This window comes from Argopecten irradians, chromosome 1 (assembly GCF_041381155.1).
Source record: "Argopecten irradians isolate NY chromosome 1, Ai_NY, whole genome shotgun sequence".
NCBI classification, from domain to species: Eukaryota; Metazoa; Mollusca; class Bivalvia; order Pectinida; family Pectinidae; genus Argopecten; species Argopecten irradians.
Window position 1 is genome coordinate 16,059,916 of NC_091134.1, and position 19,401 is coordinate 16,079,316.

General features: G+C 34.7%; 1 protein-coding gene across 1 annotated transcript in view; it reads left to right on the plus strand.

The window, feature by feature from the left end:
- The window catches only part of LOC138318945 (cholecystokinin receptor type A-like), a 45,292-nt gene extending 36,385 nt beyond the window's left edge, over window positions 1–8,907 (plus strand). Inside the window, exon 3 of the mRNA XM_069261776.1 lies at window positions 3,841–8,907. Within this exon, the coding sequence (XP_069117877.1) occupies window positions 3,872–5,098 (1,227 nt within the window). The 5' untranslated portion in view covers window positions 3,841–3,871 and the 3' untranslated portion in view covers window positions 5,099–8,907. The remainder of the gene's footprint in view (window positions 1–3,840) is intronic.
- The last annotated feature ends 10,494 nt before the right edge of the window (window positions 8,908–19,401 follow it).

A 19,401-nucleotide genomic window follows, 5' to 3' on the forward strand; every position in this document is an offset into this window, starting at 1 on the left:
ATGGCAAACATTCCACAATGGAAAAAGAAACGCCTATGTAAGGTTTGGTGTAGAAATAAATGGCAAACATTCCACAATGGAAAAAGAAACGCCTATGTAAGGTTTCTTATTTTTATTATTTGTTCCAACACTTGACAAACGATGGTTGCTGTAGTATATTGGTTGAATGCTGATAAATGATAAAGGCATGATACATTGTTATGTCCTCGCACGGTTTCCTTGACTACAACGAAAACAAAATAATATCTTTCGAAAAGCAGTTCGTGTTTCTTGGTGGTCCATTTGTCTTCATCTATTACAATAATTGCCTCCTTCTAACGACAAATGTGTTGGTAGCTCTATAAATTTTTGTTTGAGCTTATACTTATGTCAGTTTTTTTACATAAATCACCCGAGCGGGGAACAAACACTAAGATTCGAGTAATGGTAATAGTCTCCTGCTGTGCGTCATTAATGATATACTGTTTCTATAAAATTGATAAATTTTCTTTACGTTAATACTAGTATCAATGCCATGATACATCAGTAACACGAGGAATATACAGCTCTAGGTAAGATCAGATAGGCCTAGTTAAGCTTTATGTTAATACTAGTGGTTCAATGTCATCTGTTGTGATGTAGCCACATTTTGTGTGTTACGTCATAGTTCCTTGTCTTTTACGCGTAATCCGCCATGGCAAGAGTCCATCGGCGACATTTCATCACAACAGAAGTTTTAATTGTAGTTTAAGAAAAGTGAAAATGACAATTTAAGTTTGAAAAATTACTTGAAAAGGTCGGATTTTCGTGAAACTTGAGGATTTCATCGTTAGGAATTAGGAATGTTAATACTTGCAAATCTTAAATCCTGTCAACAATGAGGAGTGTTCAGATTATCAAAAATTAGGCATAAAGTACAATGTTTTGTGGAAATTGACCTAAAGGATGTTATAAACATTGTTTGGACCAAAATGTGATTTTTTGTTTAAGCAGTATAAGTCCATGGTGTTTGACCTAACCCCACAGCGTTTACAACAATTATTGGCCAGACGTTTCAGTAGCGTCTTCCGTCCATGGCAGTTTCAGTTGGCCTAAGTCCTCAGTAGTGTTTTACCGTTTCCTAGCAGATTGTAGCCTTTGTGTCAGTGAAACAGTTTCAGCACTGAAGCACTTTAGTCATGTTACATCCTTTATCGTTAATCCTGACACCACTGAAGAAGCTAATTGATTATAAGTGGCTAAACACGATAGGGTTTTTAAAAGGGTAAGGTACTGACCAATGGCTATAACGTTATTGATTGCTTGGCGCTAATGCAGTTTTAATGTACGACTGGTGGTCATTTTGAGAATGTGAGTAATCAGAGACTTACACGGCCGCGAATCCGGTCACTATCGTCTAATTAATATATAACACAGGCGATGGTGACAACTTTATCGTCGACGAATCTGACGGCAGATTCTAGAACACATAGGGTGATGTAGATGGATGTTACATATACCAATAACATATCCTGTTACAACATTGTAGCTTTCATAGGGTTTTTGTCACAGTATTTCCACAATTTGAAACACTGTGTAGGGGTTTATGGTTAGTTAGAACAAGCGGAATACTTTGGAAAATAATATTATGGATGGCACAGAGTAAAGTGCTCTTGCGGATGGGTATCAATTGTTTGCTCTAAGTGCTCGTAAGCGTAACGAATATTTATCAACGTAATTGACGTTATTTTTGTACACGTATAACATAACAACCGATACCTTCCCATCAAAGAGTAGATAACTCTGCTACCTCCAAAGATACGATAAATGACATTGGCTTGTTTACAAATAACCCTAATTTGTTTACCGCTACTCTTGCTTCTTAATTGACAGAAACAAAATCACTGATCACGGCTTCTAGGAAAATTCAAAGTCAATGTATAATTATATTGCAAGATATATCACCTTTGCTGTCTAGAAATTGACGATGAATTTTAAGCAGCTCTATGACTTGTCTTAATTACAGTTATAAAGTGAATCCCGTGGAGTAAACAAACTTTCTTCTATTATGCGATAAAAAGAAATTGGTGGTAATTATAAGAAGAGGAACACTTTTTATTGGAATGTTTGCATCACAATAATTCGAAAAGATAATAATTTGTAATACACATATTTTATTTCTGATTATGACTCTCGTATGTGGCAAGCGCTAAAGATTATTTTTGGTTCTTTTATTCCATCATTGGATAAATATCTCCCTTATTTTTTCGAGTAGATGTTGTCAAGTCTTCTGTGTGTGAATGTAACGTAGTCGTCCCTGACAAAATATGAAGTTTGGTACATACATATATCCCGTGACACTAACCGAAAGCTATATATTCAGAATATACAAATACAGAATATTAATACGAAAATGAACGGTTTGACGTCGATTTAATGATGTATTACACGACGTATGATGACGTCATACATTTCCACCAAATTATGACGTCATATACTTTAACAACATCTTTTACCAATTTATCCAAATTAACTACATATTGTATGCATGTGTTTGGCAAATGCTTGTTTGCGTTTGAAGTCGAGTTTATAATCTGAAGTCTTTAACAGCTATGCCCTTTGAAGGAAACCTCAATACGATATGTGTGATGTCTCGCAAATGTAAAGATATTCCCAAAGATAGTTTTATGGAAAGTAGACACATACGTCATACGTACCAATTAGATGTGATTCTCCCGACTCACACAACAGGTGGCCGCCATTACCAAAACAACCTAGAAATGTCACTTTTTGTTCGGAACGGAAGCACGAGACCCCAGTCGAACACGCGCAACCTGTTGTGCTATGTGTGAGGAAACGATATAGATTTTTGTAAGTGTATGGTTCCCAGCTATGATTCTGTATGGAAATATACTATTGAACGGCATTCTCCCTACGAGCCTTCACAATGAGTACATGTATCAGATATGCAAGACATATGCATAGCTTATTTTAACCTGCGACACAACTATTTTAAATAATCTTATTTAGTTTCCTCGTATCCCTTTATGGGGCCTCCATATCCTGTTGGGGGCCCCTTCAGTAGCCAGTTTAGTTGCTCTCCGATTGGCTAGTTATTTTTAGCCAGTCTATGCGAGAAAAAAAATTCAGCAGCGCCATTTTGTCCAGCAGCTTTGTGCATCATTTAAACTTGGCGATTTCATAGACAATTTTAAGCCCACCCTCAATCCACCCAATTTGTTATCTTTTGTTTATTGCATAATAAGTATATCTTGATGTATTTACCAGAGTGTTTAATTCAGTAGAATTTTGTTATTTTAATTTCTATATGCATATTGGCGGCGTAATTCTGTGGAATTCCCACCACAGGATGTAAACTGTTTTAATATATTGTGCAAAAGTTGTATTTCCTATAAGATGGCCATTTCAATTCATATTGTCTTTGAGTCTTATGTGGAGCAAGCATAAATATATTTTCAAAACAAAAGGGCGAGATAAAAAAAAACGAAACAGTAACCACACTATTTTATTTGTTATAGAGTTAAACAACTATGTGTGATATCACTAAATGGAAATGCAGTAGAAAGTTTGCTTTTTGTAGCTTGTTTTTGGCAATTGGTGAAAACCATTACTGACTTCAGCGTTAGTGAACGACGTTATGTAAACTTATGAAGACATGGGTATGTTCTCTCTCTCATTGTTCTGTATACTTCTGTTTTATTTCCTTATCACTTTCTTTCTCGTTTATTTATCTGTGTTCACTGTATTGTTATTGTTTTGTTTTGGTGTATCTATCTATGTCTTTGACGACGATAAATAACCTGTTGTCGTAAGACACTCCTCAAATCTGAATTTAATTCGTTTATTTTTGATATTTTATAGGTTGCCATAGTAACAGGCCTACTCTACCGCCATGACGGAGGTACACTACACCAATGGGAGCCTTGCAGAACCAATTGAGTACAATTTCACAAGAATCGCTGACGTCATATGTAGGTTTGAGTACCCGGATGAGCCAATAAGCACAACCTCCATTGCCATTATATGTATGTTGGCTGTGTTCAGTATCATCGGAACCGTGGGAAACGTGCTAGTGATTTATGTGTACGCACAAAGGAAGGACCATTTGACGTCATCGGTGTTTATTCTGGCTTTGGCGGGAACTGATTTCATTACGTGTTTAATCGTGATTCCTTATACTATAGTGGCTATATACGAGAATTACGTTCTCCGTTTTGACGCCGTTTGTAAGTTTTACAACTTTCTTATTACATCCAATGTGCCGTTGTCAGCATTCATCATGGTAGCCATTGCGGTTGATCGTTACATCTGCATTTGTCATCCTTTCGTCCATATCCTAACCGTTCCTCGTGCCAAAACAATCATATCTCTTCTCGCCGCGTTCGCGTGTGTCCTCGGTCTGATAACGGCCTTGAACTATGACGTATACCAAACGTATGAGGATATCGCACTTCACTTGGCTAATTCGTCAAGTCTGAACGAATGTGAGATGATATACACTGGGGTTTGTCAACCATCCTCTAAAATACTCCATGAGTCCTTCAGAGATGTATATCAAAAAATATACGCATCTTTCTTTTTGATATCTGTTCTTCTTGTGATTGGGCTTTACTCTGTCATATACAGGTCGGTGATATCGCGGCGGGCCAAACGACAGAAACAAAAACGTAAAAAGCAATTCTCAACCACCATGGTACAGACGGATGAAACAGCAAACAGTGTCAGCCACACCAAATCCACCACCTTGTCGGCGACCGTTGATATGAATGTTGAAATCAAGGAGAACGGAACATGTTCGAAGGCCGTCACGCACAAACTCAATAATGGCGAGACAGTACCGCTAAAATCAGCACCGCCAAAAAACACTCTTAAAGAAAAGAAAGATCATATTTTACTGGCGAACGTTAAGATGGCGATCATGTTGTGCATTGTTACGATTGTCTTCATCATAGCGTTTCTACCAGCTTGGCTTATGGCCTTGGGGCTGATCAGCTACAATGAGTTTGGGTTTTACATATATTTTATTTACAATGTCGCCAATCCTGTCATATACGCCTTTATGAATCCTACGTTCAGAAACGACCTATTAAAGCTCCATGTATGTTGTTATTGCAGATAAAAAGACATTTTCAAGGACGATTACATAATTTAAGCCAAAACAAAATTATATATCGGAGATGTATTAGTGTTGATAAATCGTTTTATGTGTGGGAGAAACAAATTTGAAATAATTTGGAAGTACATGAATGAACGATTGAGGAATTTCGCAACGGGACTATAAAAAAATATGAAAGATTTTGATTTTATGTGCTTTTCGTGACAGGCATAAACCAAAACAAATAGACAAAAGGTATGGCAACGAACGCAGCAAATATAATATTCATCTGCTCGTATCAAAAGTGTGAATTAAGTTGAAGTTGGCAGAAAACGTAGGTAAAATTGTAGATGATACAAAATGCCAAATAGACTATGAATCACAAAGGACAGGATTTTCGAATGGTGAGTGGGTAGAATATTGTATACGTACTTGTTAAGCAAGAAACGTGGAACAGGGATTTTGTCTGGAAAAACAGATACTAAAAGTGATCTGCTGTCATATTTAACACGATGGAGACTGACCATGACAGCGGATACAGTATCTGGATGTTACAGCCGAGACACCAGATAAAGAAGTACACACTATACTATACATTACATATGGAGAATGACTTATGGAAGCGATGAATTAATTATGTAAATGCCTTATCAACACAGGACACGATATTGAAGATATAGGCTATAACGTGAAACAAAGCTTCATTAAACTCGATAATATTTTGGTGTAATCTCGATTTGCGCAGCTGAATGTGTCTACTTCCGGATAGGGAAACGTGCTAGATTTTATTTTAAGGGTGATAAAAATTGAGTCAGTTCGCAAGGTCACTAAAGTTTCAGGTAGATGCATATTGTGTCATTGTGGGATATCAACGTATGTTGATTGGCTGCGTAACATGAATGAATATGAAATGTGTGTTTCATGTTTGTTTCTAACGAACATTTTTTTCAAACTACACAGCATTATTTGGCTGCAGTATTTGTCATTTGGCGTAATAACTTCATGTCACTTTCTCTTTTGTGTAAATTCTTCCAGTTTTTATCCTCCTGGATAGAAGCTTATAGTGCGGCCCAATGAATGAGCTGTTTTAGTAAATATTGATATTTATGAAATTGATATATATGAAATTGATATTTATGAAAATATGAATGAGTGTACGTCATACCTTATTAAGAGAGAAAGACTATGAGTGATATTTGCCAGTTTTGAGATTTTTTCAGTTGAAGAATAGCTTTAACTTTAAAATTACTTACTATGATTACTTATGACTTACTGGTGACTAGCTTAATCACGTGATTAGTTGTCTTCTCTGCTCTGATTTGCTGAAAAAACGGGTTACATTTTCATTTTCTCGAGTAGGCAAGTAGGGAAAGAATATTGTCAAGTACGCTTCAAAAGAAATTGATTGAGGAAGAGCAAATTCTGAAAGATTATTTAAAGATGCTCATCCGCTGACAAATGCTTTTTTTAACTATCAAAAACAGGAGCAAACGATTTAATATTTTTCTTCAGTTACAAAAGTTACTTATTTTTCACCATTACCTCCATTGAAAAGTTTGAGCTCCTAATTTTACACTAAGTTAAACATATAAAAATAATCAATTGCATCCCGAAAAAATTCCGTGTCACTATATCCTATATGGAATCAAATACTGATTGCGCATGCACCAAAGGCAAAAGGAATAATTTTTGTATATTTTTTTGTTAATTAGACATATAGATATATACGATAAAACACCAATTATTATTCAAATGATGAATATCATTTATGCTCTCTCGGCGGTGGAGCATTTTTAAGATATCCTCGATTCAAAATAACTTTCCTGTCTTCAGCTTCGCCAAGCATTATATGTAGAAAACCATCGCCCTTAATGCATCGTAAACCTTAATTACTATAATAATATAGACAGTTTATTTCCTCTGTTTGGAGTATCGTCGGAGACCAACGGTTGATTGCACTACGTCATGCTGCACTAACCACGGTCGATAGCACTACGTTATGCTTCACTAGACGTAGCTTAGTGTAATCAACTGTGAGGCTGACAATTCTGTTCGATGATATAGGTGAAGGAACTACACAACGTCATAAGTAAACTTTATCTTACAAACCTTTTTAAAAAGCAAATGAAATCCTTGCGCAAATGTGTTTTGTTCTGCCATTTTTTTTTATTCTTTCGTTAATCTGCAGTATGTAAAGGAAATCGATGCAGGATTTTTGACAATGATTGTTAATCTACTGACATTTATTAATATCTAAACCTCATAAAGTAAATTTATTTAAGCAATTAATGAAATTCAAAAACGGTGAAATCAGTGCTTATAAGTAATTATTCCAACTACTTGACAATATAACCATAGTTTTAATGTACGATTCCATTAACTTTCCAACGAATTATTTATCCAAATCGTGCAGTCACGATAACGTCAAGGGTTTGCGTCATTTTTCAGATTTGAATCATAAAGAGGTATGAAATGAAAGAATCGGTTAATCAGAAAGTCAGATTTAGTGTGAAAACAAAAGAATCATTAGCCAAGCTAAGTAGACTCAAAAGTAAGTAGCTTTTCTGCATACCTTTTCGATATTCACAAAGGTATTTATGAGATATTGCGTTTGGTTTACCTGGCTTGTCTGGGTTCCGTGATCATTGCCTTTACAATGATGATATCTACTAAAAGTGAAAGATATGACAGAGTAACTGAAAAAAAAGTGAAAATAAAGTAAACGAACTTTTTTTCACAGTGATTTATTAAAAAAACAACGTCATTTATAGGTAAAAAGAATCGTTGTACTTATTGTATTTATTTTTTTCAGTGGAGATTTATTTCCGTGAAATCGAATCGGCCGTGAAATACGGGGAAATAATAAATTACCATAAAATAAAGCTGGTTTACAATATTGCTGCCTTTTACGAGTTGTGAGGGACTGACGCATGTTCAGATCCTTTCATGAAAATTGACATCCTTGTTTATTGCATATTTTTTAATCACATCTATATTCTGTTTTATAAAATGTAGCTTTTGGATTGTATTCAGACTAGTTTAGAATATATTGTAGTTGTCTCACACGTGCTTTCTGTCTGTCTGTCGGGCGGAGCTAATTGGCTACTGCTTATAGCAATATTAACTCATTTTATTGGTCCGTTAAAAACTTTTTTGTTTCGTAAATTCAGGACCAAGTTAGGATCCAATCGTTAAGAAAGATCAGTTTTGTGAAACCGTCTCTAATTTTCCCGAATATTAAACACAGGTCCATACATGTATTCTTAATCATTTATTTCCTTTAATTTCTTGTATTTTAATTCAATAAAGTACGGGTGGTCAATATGCTTTGTATGGAAATCTAATATTTTTTAATATATATATGACTTTTATTGTCGGATACTTAGTCTTGCATCCTCGATATTCCAGGGGTTCCGATCACTTACGATCTCTACACCCCTGGACTATCTCATAGTAAAACTGGAGGCAACAGAATAGAACAGGTAATTTAGTCATTTGATGTACATCAAAAGAACCGTATAACGGTACACTGTGGTTGTCTGTGTGGCTTTGATGTTAGGCGTCGCTCTCTCTGTAGTCTTCAATGGAAATCTTTGCTGGCCTGTGATTGGTCAAATGTTTTCAGCTGAGTTGCCTTCAATTTCACTATGAGATAGTCCAGGGGTGTAGAGATCGTAAGTGATCGGAACCCCTGGAATATCGAGGATGTTAGTCTTGTAGATATTACTCTTTAGCATTACTCTTTGTTTGAATCTCTATTGTATATACGTCTGAAACTAACAATTCCGACTAACATTGTATGTACTGATGAACAATAAAGACTGTTAATAGTATATAGTTTTACTTGTTTAATACTTCTGGTGATAATGAAGCCAGCGCTCTGACTAGATGGTAATAAACAAAGGACCGTCGCAATATCATAAGTCATTTTCAGACTACCATTGTAAATCTTCTTTCCTCTGCGGTCAGTTAATACTAGAGCTCGGCACTAGCAAAGACATCGAGATGTAACCTTAACAGATATCAATTCGAGGGTAATATGTTAAACAACATCGAATCAGTAACCGTTTTTGACTCTAAAACTGTTAAAAACAAATAAAATACTAAATATTATACATTGATAACAACAGAAACATCTTCCCTTGTCATAAATAACAAATAATACTAAGAAACGTACCAAACTAACATCATCGACTATCCTTAATGATTGGAACTGCTCTACTTCAAAACAAATTTAGCAAACCATCATAACAGCAAAGTACCCTTAAGAGCATATAAAACATCAAACGACACAATAGGGAATTCGAATACATTGACAGTAACTGAGGGTAAAGGTGACTATCAAATAGAAAAAGACCATGGGGAGCGTTCTCAAAAGCAAATTTCATAATATAACACATGGGAACGGTTTGAACAGCAAGGCTCTCTGGGTAAGGCCTTTAAGAGTAAACGACTACAAAGAACATTCTAAGTAAAAACAACCCAATGGAATGGGAATAAGAGAATATTTAAAAAAGCAAACGAAGGTAGATATCTAGTTAAAGTTCTACTAAGATAAAAACACGAGAGGATGGTGTGAGCAGCGAATCACAAATATGACGTCATCAAAAGAAAATTAATCAAGATGCTCTCAAAAGCAAACTCGACTAGAAAACGATTTGACAGAGATGCGAACTTCGATCTCAAAATGACGAAATTAGTTACAAACCATAAGTTACATCAATGCAAAGGTGGGATAACATACTAAACAGATATACCAATGTGGTTCCCTAAACTATTATATTTTCGAGACGAACCTTGTAAATTTCCCGCGGATTTTCATGTAAGAACGTCTGCCACTATTTCGTTGAGTGTAAAATGAACTGAATTTTGATATCTTAACTGTGCGCGATCTTTTTCAGAAAGAGTTGTTTGACATTTTTTTCTTTTGTATTTACACATCGTTACCATGGTATGCCAATCATCTGACTAAATTATCTTTCTTCGTCATATGAAAAAAGTGAAATATTCAGAACGAGCATAACAAACTCAAAACGAGGATTTTCAAAGAGAGACACCAACAGCAAAATCACTTTGTAATGATCCATGCCACAATATGAAATACCATATGAAACATTTAAAAGAAGATCAAAGAGTTCTCGAAACGCCTTCAGATGTAAGTCGGATGTCCCATATATATTGATTAACCATTTAGAATCGGCGTTACTTCCAGAAAAACACCGATGTATACGTATTGCATGGCGACAACGTGACGGTTTTACATTTTGAGATTGAATCTTCTAGTTTTGATTAATCCTGTGTCTGAGATCGCCGACGGCAGCTTTGCAGCTTCCTGGAATTGCCTCGATTTACAAAATATTAATGAAGTTATGTTCAGCAAAATTAAAAAATGAAATTGACTAGTTAGCCGAACAATTTGCCATAAGCTTGTATCATTGATTCAGAAACATGTCGACGGTAATTTAATGTTCCTACCGGCCAGATGGAGTACGGTTCGGTGAGGTAGCACTGTAAAGTCAGAAGTGAGGGTAGAAATTATCAAAAACATTCAAGAGTCAAGACACACGTAATATACACATAAGTAAAACTTGTTTATTTTTTGCCAGATAGAATATGATTCAGTATGATAGCACTATAAATTGGAGAGAGATTTTGCTATTGCAAAGAGACATTGTATTGATAATACTGCAGCCTCCAAAACAGCAAACAGAAGCAAAACGTTTACATGGAAAACTATGCTTAATTGCTATGTTGCAATATTGAATTAGATAATAACCGAGGGCATAGCCCTTGGTCATTATTTTATATTCTACCAAGGTAGTTTAACACAATATGGACCGAATCAAAGGTCATTAATTTAGAAATACATTTGTACATATATTAGACTTTCTTTTATAAAAGTCAAAAGGATTATCTGATGTGCAATTTAATTACATGAAAAACGATGGTCATACGACGCCCCGCTAAAGAACTCAACGTTTGGGAAACAAAGGAATATTGACTCGATATTCTCGAAAATGGATACACCGAGTCGACGTGCTATATATATATAGAACACTATGTGATAACGCGAGAACTGTAGACATTTGAATGTGTCTAATATTGAAAGGAATAATTATCACGATTCCTTCTTCCAGCCTCAATTTTGTAAATCTCTCAGACATGTCCTGGGTTCGTCTGGTCCTTGCTTTTGGTATACTTAAACTTTAATTAATTTGTAATGCAATATTACTCAAAAGATAATTTAATTCTGAGGGTCACTTTATTAGGAACAACCTTTTACACAATTGTACAAAATGTAGTATGTATCTATTAAATACACAATCTCTTTACCATGGACAGTGTTGTTGATAAATGGAGCTGTTTTGGTTAATTTCTATATATATACATGTACCAACCTCGATGACATGAGAGTACCATATTTATATTTAAAATTAAAATCAGGTCTCATATATTAGAAAAAAACATATCTAAAACATTGAGATTGGAAAAAAATTAATAATTGGATTTAAATGTTTGTTTACATCTAGTAAGTGTGTATCTCTGACGCGAAATTATAAACATACATTGTCAAAAACAAATTTTACAGAACTGAAACCACAGCTAAAATACCTGTGACCAAAGATAGATTTCAGTCCAAGTGGTTTTCCAACATCTTATATAAGTGGATTTACCGTACGGACATTGCCATTGGAACAAACATAGTGATTTGATTAACTTTCGTCTGAACCGTGATCCAATTAATAGATGTGTTTAACAATTAAATTAGGAGGAAGACTTCATCTGAATCCCTAGATAGTTCAGTACACTGTAACCAAAACTGTTTGTTTGAAAGGGGGTCAATATCCCCTGTACTGGTATAAATGAATAGGGATTAAAAGAACATACAGAAAAAGTCAAAACACACGTAATAATCAAGTGTTCGGAGTTATCAGCTAGCCTCTACAGACGTAAATGTGGAAACGCGACTTCTTCGTAACCCCCTCCCCCTCCCCCAAAATATAGTAAATAAAAGATATATATAATTAAAATATATTACCATTGATCTGCTGCAGACAGACGAACCTAGAATTGAATGTAAATTTCTGTGAACAGTTCTGTAAAAAAGGAATTGCGTGAATCATTGTCCACCAATACTATTTTAATTCAAATTAAGCACAGCGAACTAAAGCACAACTGTGCTACATGACATATTAGATTGTTAACGAAGCCATTATCAATCATTATATGAAAAATAATGTCAGGGCGTTGATAATTTCTACATGCAGTTGAACTTCATCAATTCGAACTCATAAAACATGAAAAAAAAAATAAAAACGGAATAGCTTTAATGCCATTTGTCTCGACATATTACCACATGCCCTACTCCTCCAGGGTTGCTAGCTCGGATCCCGTGTGAGTTAGTTGCTAGGTACTGGTCGGTGGTTTTTTCGGGTACTCCAACTTTCCTCCACCAACACACCTGGCACGTCCTGAAATTATCCTGGCTGTACATAGGACGTTAAACTAAGAGATAGAAAGTCGAACATGTACGGCTTCACTAACTAGGCGCTTAAAGTTTGTTTTATATGCAAAACCATTCAAAATGAATTTTAACCAAATCGGAAATAAGATATGAAAATAAAACAACAACACAGATCGGAAGTATTATTTCATTTGCATTCTTGAGAACAAAATACTTCGGTAGAGGAATGATAGTAATCAATGGTTCTGAGATAGAGTACATGTGTACTGGGACTCCGCGCAATTATCTCATCATCAGCGTAGTAATTACATTAACATTTCCCCCTGTAGCAACCAATTATGACAAATTAATCTCCATGAGGTTCTTATTCCCTATGCAAACACAATACAGCTAGTTAATCGGTAACCTCTTTTTCGTACGATGACCAATCCACTAACCCTCTCGCCAACACTCACTCACAACCCCCTCCAACTCCCTCACTCACTCTCTCATCCTCATTTACTTACTTAGCGACGCTAATCATTCAGGTTTTTTTAACATGGGAGAAAAGAATGCATGAGTCTGTCAAGAAGACAGGCATATTTCAACACTCATGAAAAAATTGGCCTCAGCAAACCTCGGGTTGACACGCCAAAATCTTTTACTTGGGTTGAGATATCCCTTGCCGCTTGGACAGACGAATTTGAAATTCTATTAGTCATGAATAACAAAAATATGACACTTTTTTCCAAATATTTTCGTCAGGTTAGAAATGAGGTGAAGATATTGTTTAACAACCAAATATATGTACGACGTTTTAATGACTACTACAATGTGTACCTTCATCTGACAAATAATTAGAGGTGTACAAGTTGTCTTCAAATGAAAGTCGAAGATCGATCGATATTCAATGTTGATTTCTGTATATGCTCCGATATCACAAGGAAATTTAGCTTACCATATGTTGAAGTATTGTGAACGGATTAATTGATATAAGCCAAAATCAATTGTACTGCTTTGGAAAAAGTGTAGACATAATTGTTAGTTTAGTTTCTCCCATTTCAATTGATTTATCAGTTGTACTAGATGGCAAATCAATCCTCACACATATAGATAGTCTGCACTTAAATATGCAACATATCGTGGCGCCCAAATTATGTGATAACGAAGTTTGCTCATGTTTCAGATACGCTGCTAAACTATGTAACTCATTATCCTTCCAAATGCGTTTGTAATCACCGATGTCCATGCTATCTGTTTTCGACAGTTACTGTTAATACACCTTATCTGAAACTAATAAGAAAATGCATGAATATAGTACAAAGTATAAAAAATATTAATTTCCAAAATCTCTGGTCTGCATCTGGTGGATGAAGGTAATTTCCTTATGGCTGTTGCATTCTCATTTCTTTATTATTATACTTTTTGAAAAAAAATTACTATCTATAATCTCATTAATAATATCTCATATACTGTCATAACTTCTGAAACATATACTTTCAAATGCTTTCAAATACTCTTTCATGTCATTTGTATATATACATTCTGTTACCAGGGAGAGAACTTACATAGTTGTTTGATCCCATTTCAATTTATTTCAAATAAAAATTTTGTTGAAATTGAAAATTTCCAAAAGAACTGACAATGCAGGATAAAAACATTCGTTTTGTCATGAAAAAACAGCTTTCAAATGGTTTGTCAGCCAATGTTTATAAGTAAATCGGTGGCCAATATATGTTTCATGAACATTCCTTAAATTTTAAGGAATCCCTTAACATAAAATTCTCTATAAGAAAAGCATAACATATTTTAAGGAAGGCTCCTTAACTTTAGATGTTTTCTTTAACTTTTAAAATGCTTTCCTATGAAGAATTTGAAGTTAAGGAATTCCGTGAAATTTAAGGAATATTCGTGAAACTGGGCAAAGTTTTGGAATGGACGAGTATAAATTATCTTTAAAAATACAAATTACAGCAAACAACGGTTCCGTACTTACATGTCCTGTCGGTCATAATAGGTAAAAAAAGAAACATGTATGATAATGGCAAATACATAACAAAAATAGAATTCAAATAGGTCAACGTCTGGATCCCAACACACAATATTTGACCTAAATTGTGACACTCGACAATCTCCTGCACCATCAATCCTGTCACGTCCTTACATGGCCCTGACTGTTTGTTTAATAGGACGTTAAACTAAACAAAGCAAACTAAACTAAATCCTTCATTCATACTTTAGTTTCATTTTCATTTGTTTAGCGAAAGGGGTGATGATAACATTATACTATACACCAAAATCCTTCCGCGTACGATTTAATTTCGCGGTCGTATTAAATTAGTGATAATCTCCGCGAATTAATATCTACATCATTTATACTGATATGAATTTCTATTCAACTTCTAAAATCCGCGAATGTTAATCTTCGACAGTTTGTTTTGATATTTCGCTAGCCAATAGTTACCATCCACATACTTATCATAGAGGAGTACGAGAATCGCACGGATCGTATTTCTTGTCCAGCGAAAATGGAAATCGCGATTTTAGTAGTCTTTCAGATTGCACCTAGGGCAGGATGAATAAACAGAATCTCGTCTGCGCCCCCAGGACTTGTATATCTATCCCCGCCCCACATTCATCTACAAAACTATATAATAATGCACTATCTTTATTATGAACTTCACAGTACTCCATTTCTCCGTTATTTCACAGTAGAGCAAAGTCATTCCGTTTCTGTAATCAGTAGATTCAATAAGCAATTCGTCCTGTAAGCAATGTTATGATATTAGAGGAAGAATCATAAACAAAGGACTTTTACTTCCTGAAGGTAACTCGAGATTTCCAGACTTGTACATTACAATGATGACACAAATCAGATGAACAGTTCACATAGGATCCATAAACCAGAGCTTCAGACTCAACTCGCGTCAGAATATAGCTACATTAAGATATGTATCCTTGTCGAATCGCCGAGAGGAAGTTGACTTACCGTAGATACTGTATGTAACAAAACTTGTTTTTGCATTGACTTGTTTTTTGCATTGACTTGATTTTTCGCTGACTTTTTTGCGTTGACTTGTTTTTGACTTGTTTTTGCGTTGACCTTTTTTTTTACTTGTTTTTGGCTTTATTTTTGCGTTGATTTGTTTATTTATTTTTGACTTGTTTTGCTCTTACTCATTTTTGCGTTGACTTATATTGCTATAAACCTACTTCAATCACTTAGGATTTTCGTGATGTTAACTATGTATTGACGGTTTATTTTTGTTAACTCTTTTCGCAAGTAAAATGGACGAATTTCAATCGCACGCAAAATGACTTTTTTAATGTGTGTGTGATGTAGCAAGTATAAATATCATTATCATAAACGAACTGAAAAAAATATTAGCTAAACCTTATTATTTAAAACCTTGATTTCACGGCGATTTAATTGAAAATAGCATACTTAAATGTGTACCATCTATCGAATGGGTCGAGGAAACCCCTTGCCTTCACTATATCATTGCGTTATCTTGACAACCGACGTTACATTTTTCACGGACGAGACGCAATTGCCTGCACATCGCCATCGCCATATTGATTGACAACCGACAGGGGGCCGAGATGGTCGGGTCTGATAGCACCTAGCTTTGCTGTGACAAAATCAAGAAAGCATACATGGCTTCGTTAGCGGGGATAATTGTGGTTGGTAATCTCGGCTTACTTTTACCTTGGCTACAGATTAATAGGACCAATAAGATGTGGTGACGATCCCAGGTTTTATTACTTAGTCATCACATTTTACAGCCTCAGAGAAAAACATTTTATAAATCTTACCAAGGATTCTCGGGAATACAATTAAAACTTTGTGTAAAGCGACGTTTGTTTCTGTCAACATCTTAATTGCAGGTTCGGCATCAAATATTTCCTGTTTACAGTTAATCAAGCACTAATTGTTATTTATTAGGCTTTGATTATGAAAAAGCAATGAATTTTTTTAGAAATTTAAGTTCAGAAACATTTCGCAATGGAAGCATCAGGTGTGTTGGTTTATATCATATTATTGAAGATTGCTGTAAAAACAAAAACAAAAAAAAACAAACAAACATTTCCAGTCGATTTTTTTTAAATTCTGAATAACAACAAATCGAGTTTGTGTGATTTAAATGTCTGCTATGTGAGATGCGTCTGTTTCTCGAATAACTCTCTCAAAAACTGTAAACCAATGTCATTCAATTAATTTTTTAAAACATTTTACAAGAGGGAAATCAATATCATCTATAGGCATCAGCTTTAAGATTGCGTGACTTATTTGCTATGTTTAAAACGCAACTATCGTTTTTGTTATGGACACATGGATATTTAATTAATCTGCTTGATTTGGTTTGTAATATTTGCGTCCTATTAAGAGCCATGGTCATTTAAGGACTGCCTCTCATGCATGTGGTATCTTACATGTGTGAGGTGCGGGGTGCGTGTTTTTGTTGACTGTGGTATCCGTGTTGTGCCTTCTAGTAAAGTGGAAATCTTGTCCTTTTTATTGTTCTACATCACTGAAGCATGCCGACGAAGACACCAAACAACACACCCCACCCGACTAAACCAAACCTTCCGTTGATTTTGCTGATATTCAAAGATGCTAAACCGGTGACGAATGGAAGTTTTTATCTATCAGAAACTGGAGCAGACGAAGTAGTATTTTACTTCAGTTACAAAAGTTACTTACTTTACACCATTACCAACATAGAAAAGTTTGAGCTTCTTATTTTACTTCAAGATAAAAATACAAAAAAAATTAATTGCGTCCCGAAAAAAAACCCATGGCGCTATGTACTATATGGAATGAAGTACTGATTGTACATCCACCAAAGGCAAAATTAATTATTTTATATCATTGTTTGTGTTAATTAGACATATATATACCCGACTAAATAATTATTGTTCAAATGATGAGAGTCGTTTTTGCTCTATCGGGGGTGGATAATCTTTAAACTAGAGATGCACGGTTTGAATATTATAACACAGTGAACAGCTTAAAAGCTGACTTGGCGAAAATATTTACGTATACAGCATTGATTTAAGGCCAACGATGCATTGAGTGACTAATACTGTTCCATATAAGTACGTTTGACGTGATTTACATCTACATATATTTCTAACTGGGTTTGATCAAAGAAATATTGCAGTTCAGGTTGGTGCTTTATCCGATTCAGTTATTTTTTATTGATTAAAAAGTTAAACAAACGAATTCCGTTGCGTTTATCCTGATTAGGTTTTGTCATTAAAAAGACATTAATCTTTTATACAATTAAGATACCACAACGAACAAATCTTGTTTCTTAATGATATCTTCGGAAGAGAATATCAACCTGTCTCATTCGAAAGATTGGAATGAAATTTTGTTAAAGCCTTTCTGCATCTAAAATCCATAAGGTTGCAGGCATATGGATGTATGTAGTAACTAGTCAGACAAACCAGTATTAACTAGTTTTAATATCTACTCTTTATATCATTAATACACGGTTCGTTTGTCCTGTTACAGTGACATAACCGACATTTAGAGTGATGCAAAGGTAGATTTGAATTGATGATATAATATTAGCATGTAAAAAAATGGGACTATTTTGGTGCGGAGTCATTTCCGTGTCTGCGTTAAGTGGTCTGGCTTCCTTCAGGACCAACCAATTGAACTTCGAAATGTGCCATTCAATGAAGACAAATGTCGGTCAAGAGTTAAGTTGCAGTATCTAAACTGATATTAGATCGTTATTAAATATAACAAGCCGTTACATCATATGTTTGTCTCATCCTTGCAGGACTCGTCAGAAACGTTCAGAGCTTTTACAAATGGCTTGGACTTTAACTAAAGGGATCAAACGAACTATCTTTCGCTATTTAATGGCATAAAAATATTATTAATGAAAGATTAAATGATTTTCAGCACAGAATTTTCAAAATAAGAAAACTATTTTGTAGAAAGAGACATGTTTCCCACGAAGAATAGCAAAGTATTCATATTTTTTTATTCCTCTTTCATGTGAACATACATAATGTAAGTATTGTGAAACGTAAGAATTCTTACTACAATATTTATCAACATCAGCTCTCATATTCCCGTTGTTTGACATTTTATCACAAATGTATAGATCTATCACACCATCCTGTATCCTTTATATCGAACTTTTTCCTAATATCATTAGTAGACGGTACTGATAAGATAGTAAAACAACTTTGGGATTCATTGCTTATTCTGTGATTCGAAAGCAGATAGCTAGGGTTGATATTTTTTTACGGCGCATATCACATCTATATCCCCGAGCTGGTTGCAAACAAATAAGATTAAACTGGTACTGATTTTCTGTTATGTGTGGTTGATGTCACAAGATCAAGCTAAAGTTGTAACTTGTAATACTCATGCGACACGCTACGAGGTATCACATGTCGCGATATTGTATAGATATGGCTGGCATCAATCTACAGCCCTTTACATTTTAATCTTCTATATATCAATGTCTGGTCTCCCTGGTGTTCATATGACTGATTGTGTGTAATCGTGATACACCAAGGGAGGTAAATCAATTATACATATATCACGGGTACATTTATAAAATTGAAATTTTAAGGAAAAAACATAGGAAAACATATATTGCATAACTCATTTTGTCTTATCTTTAAAAGTTGAAAAGTCATTTTCACTCATTGAACAACAACATGACATACTATCATGATTATTTGAAATTTTCCCTTTAATTTTGAAATGTGTTTAATATCAGATATACAATTTCAGTTATAAAGTGTAGTGAAATGTCAAATATATCAGCAGTGGATGGAAATTTCGAATATATCAAATAGGCCGTAAAGTATTATCAGTGATACTAAATTATTCCGCTACCTTCCTTAGATG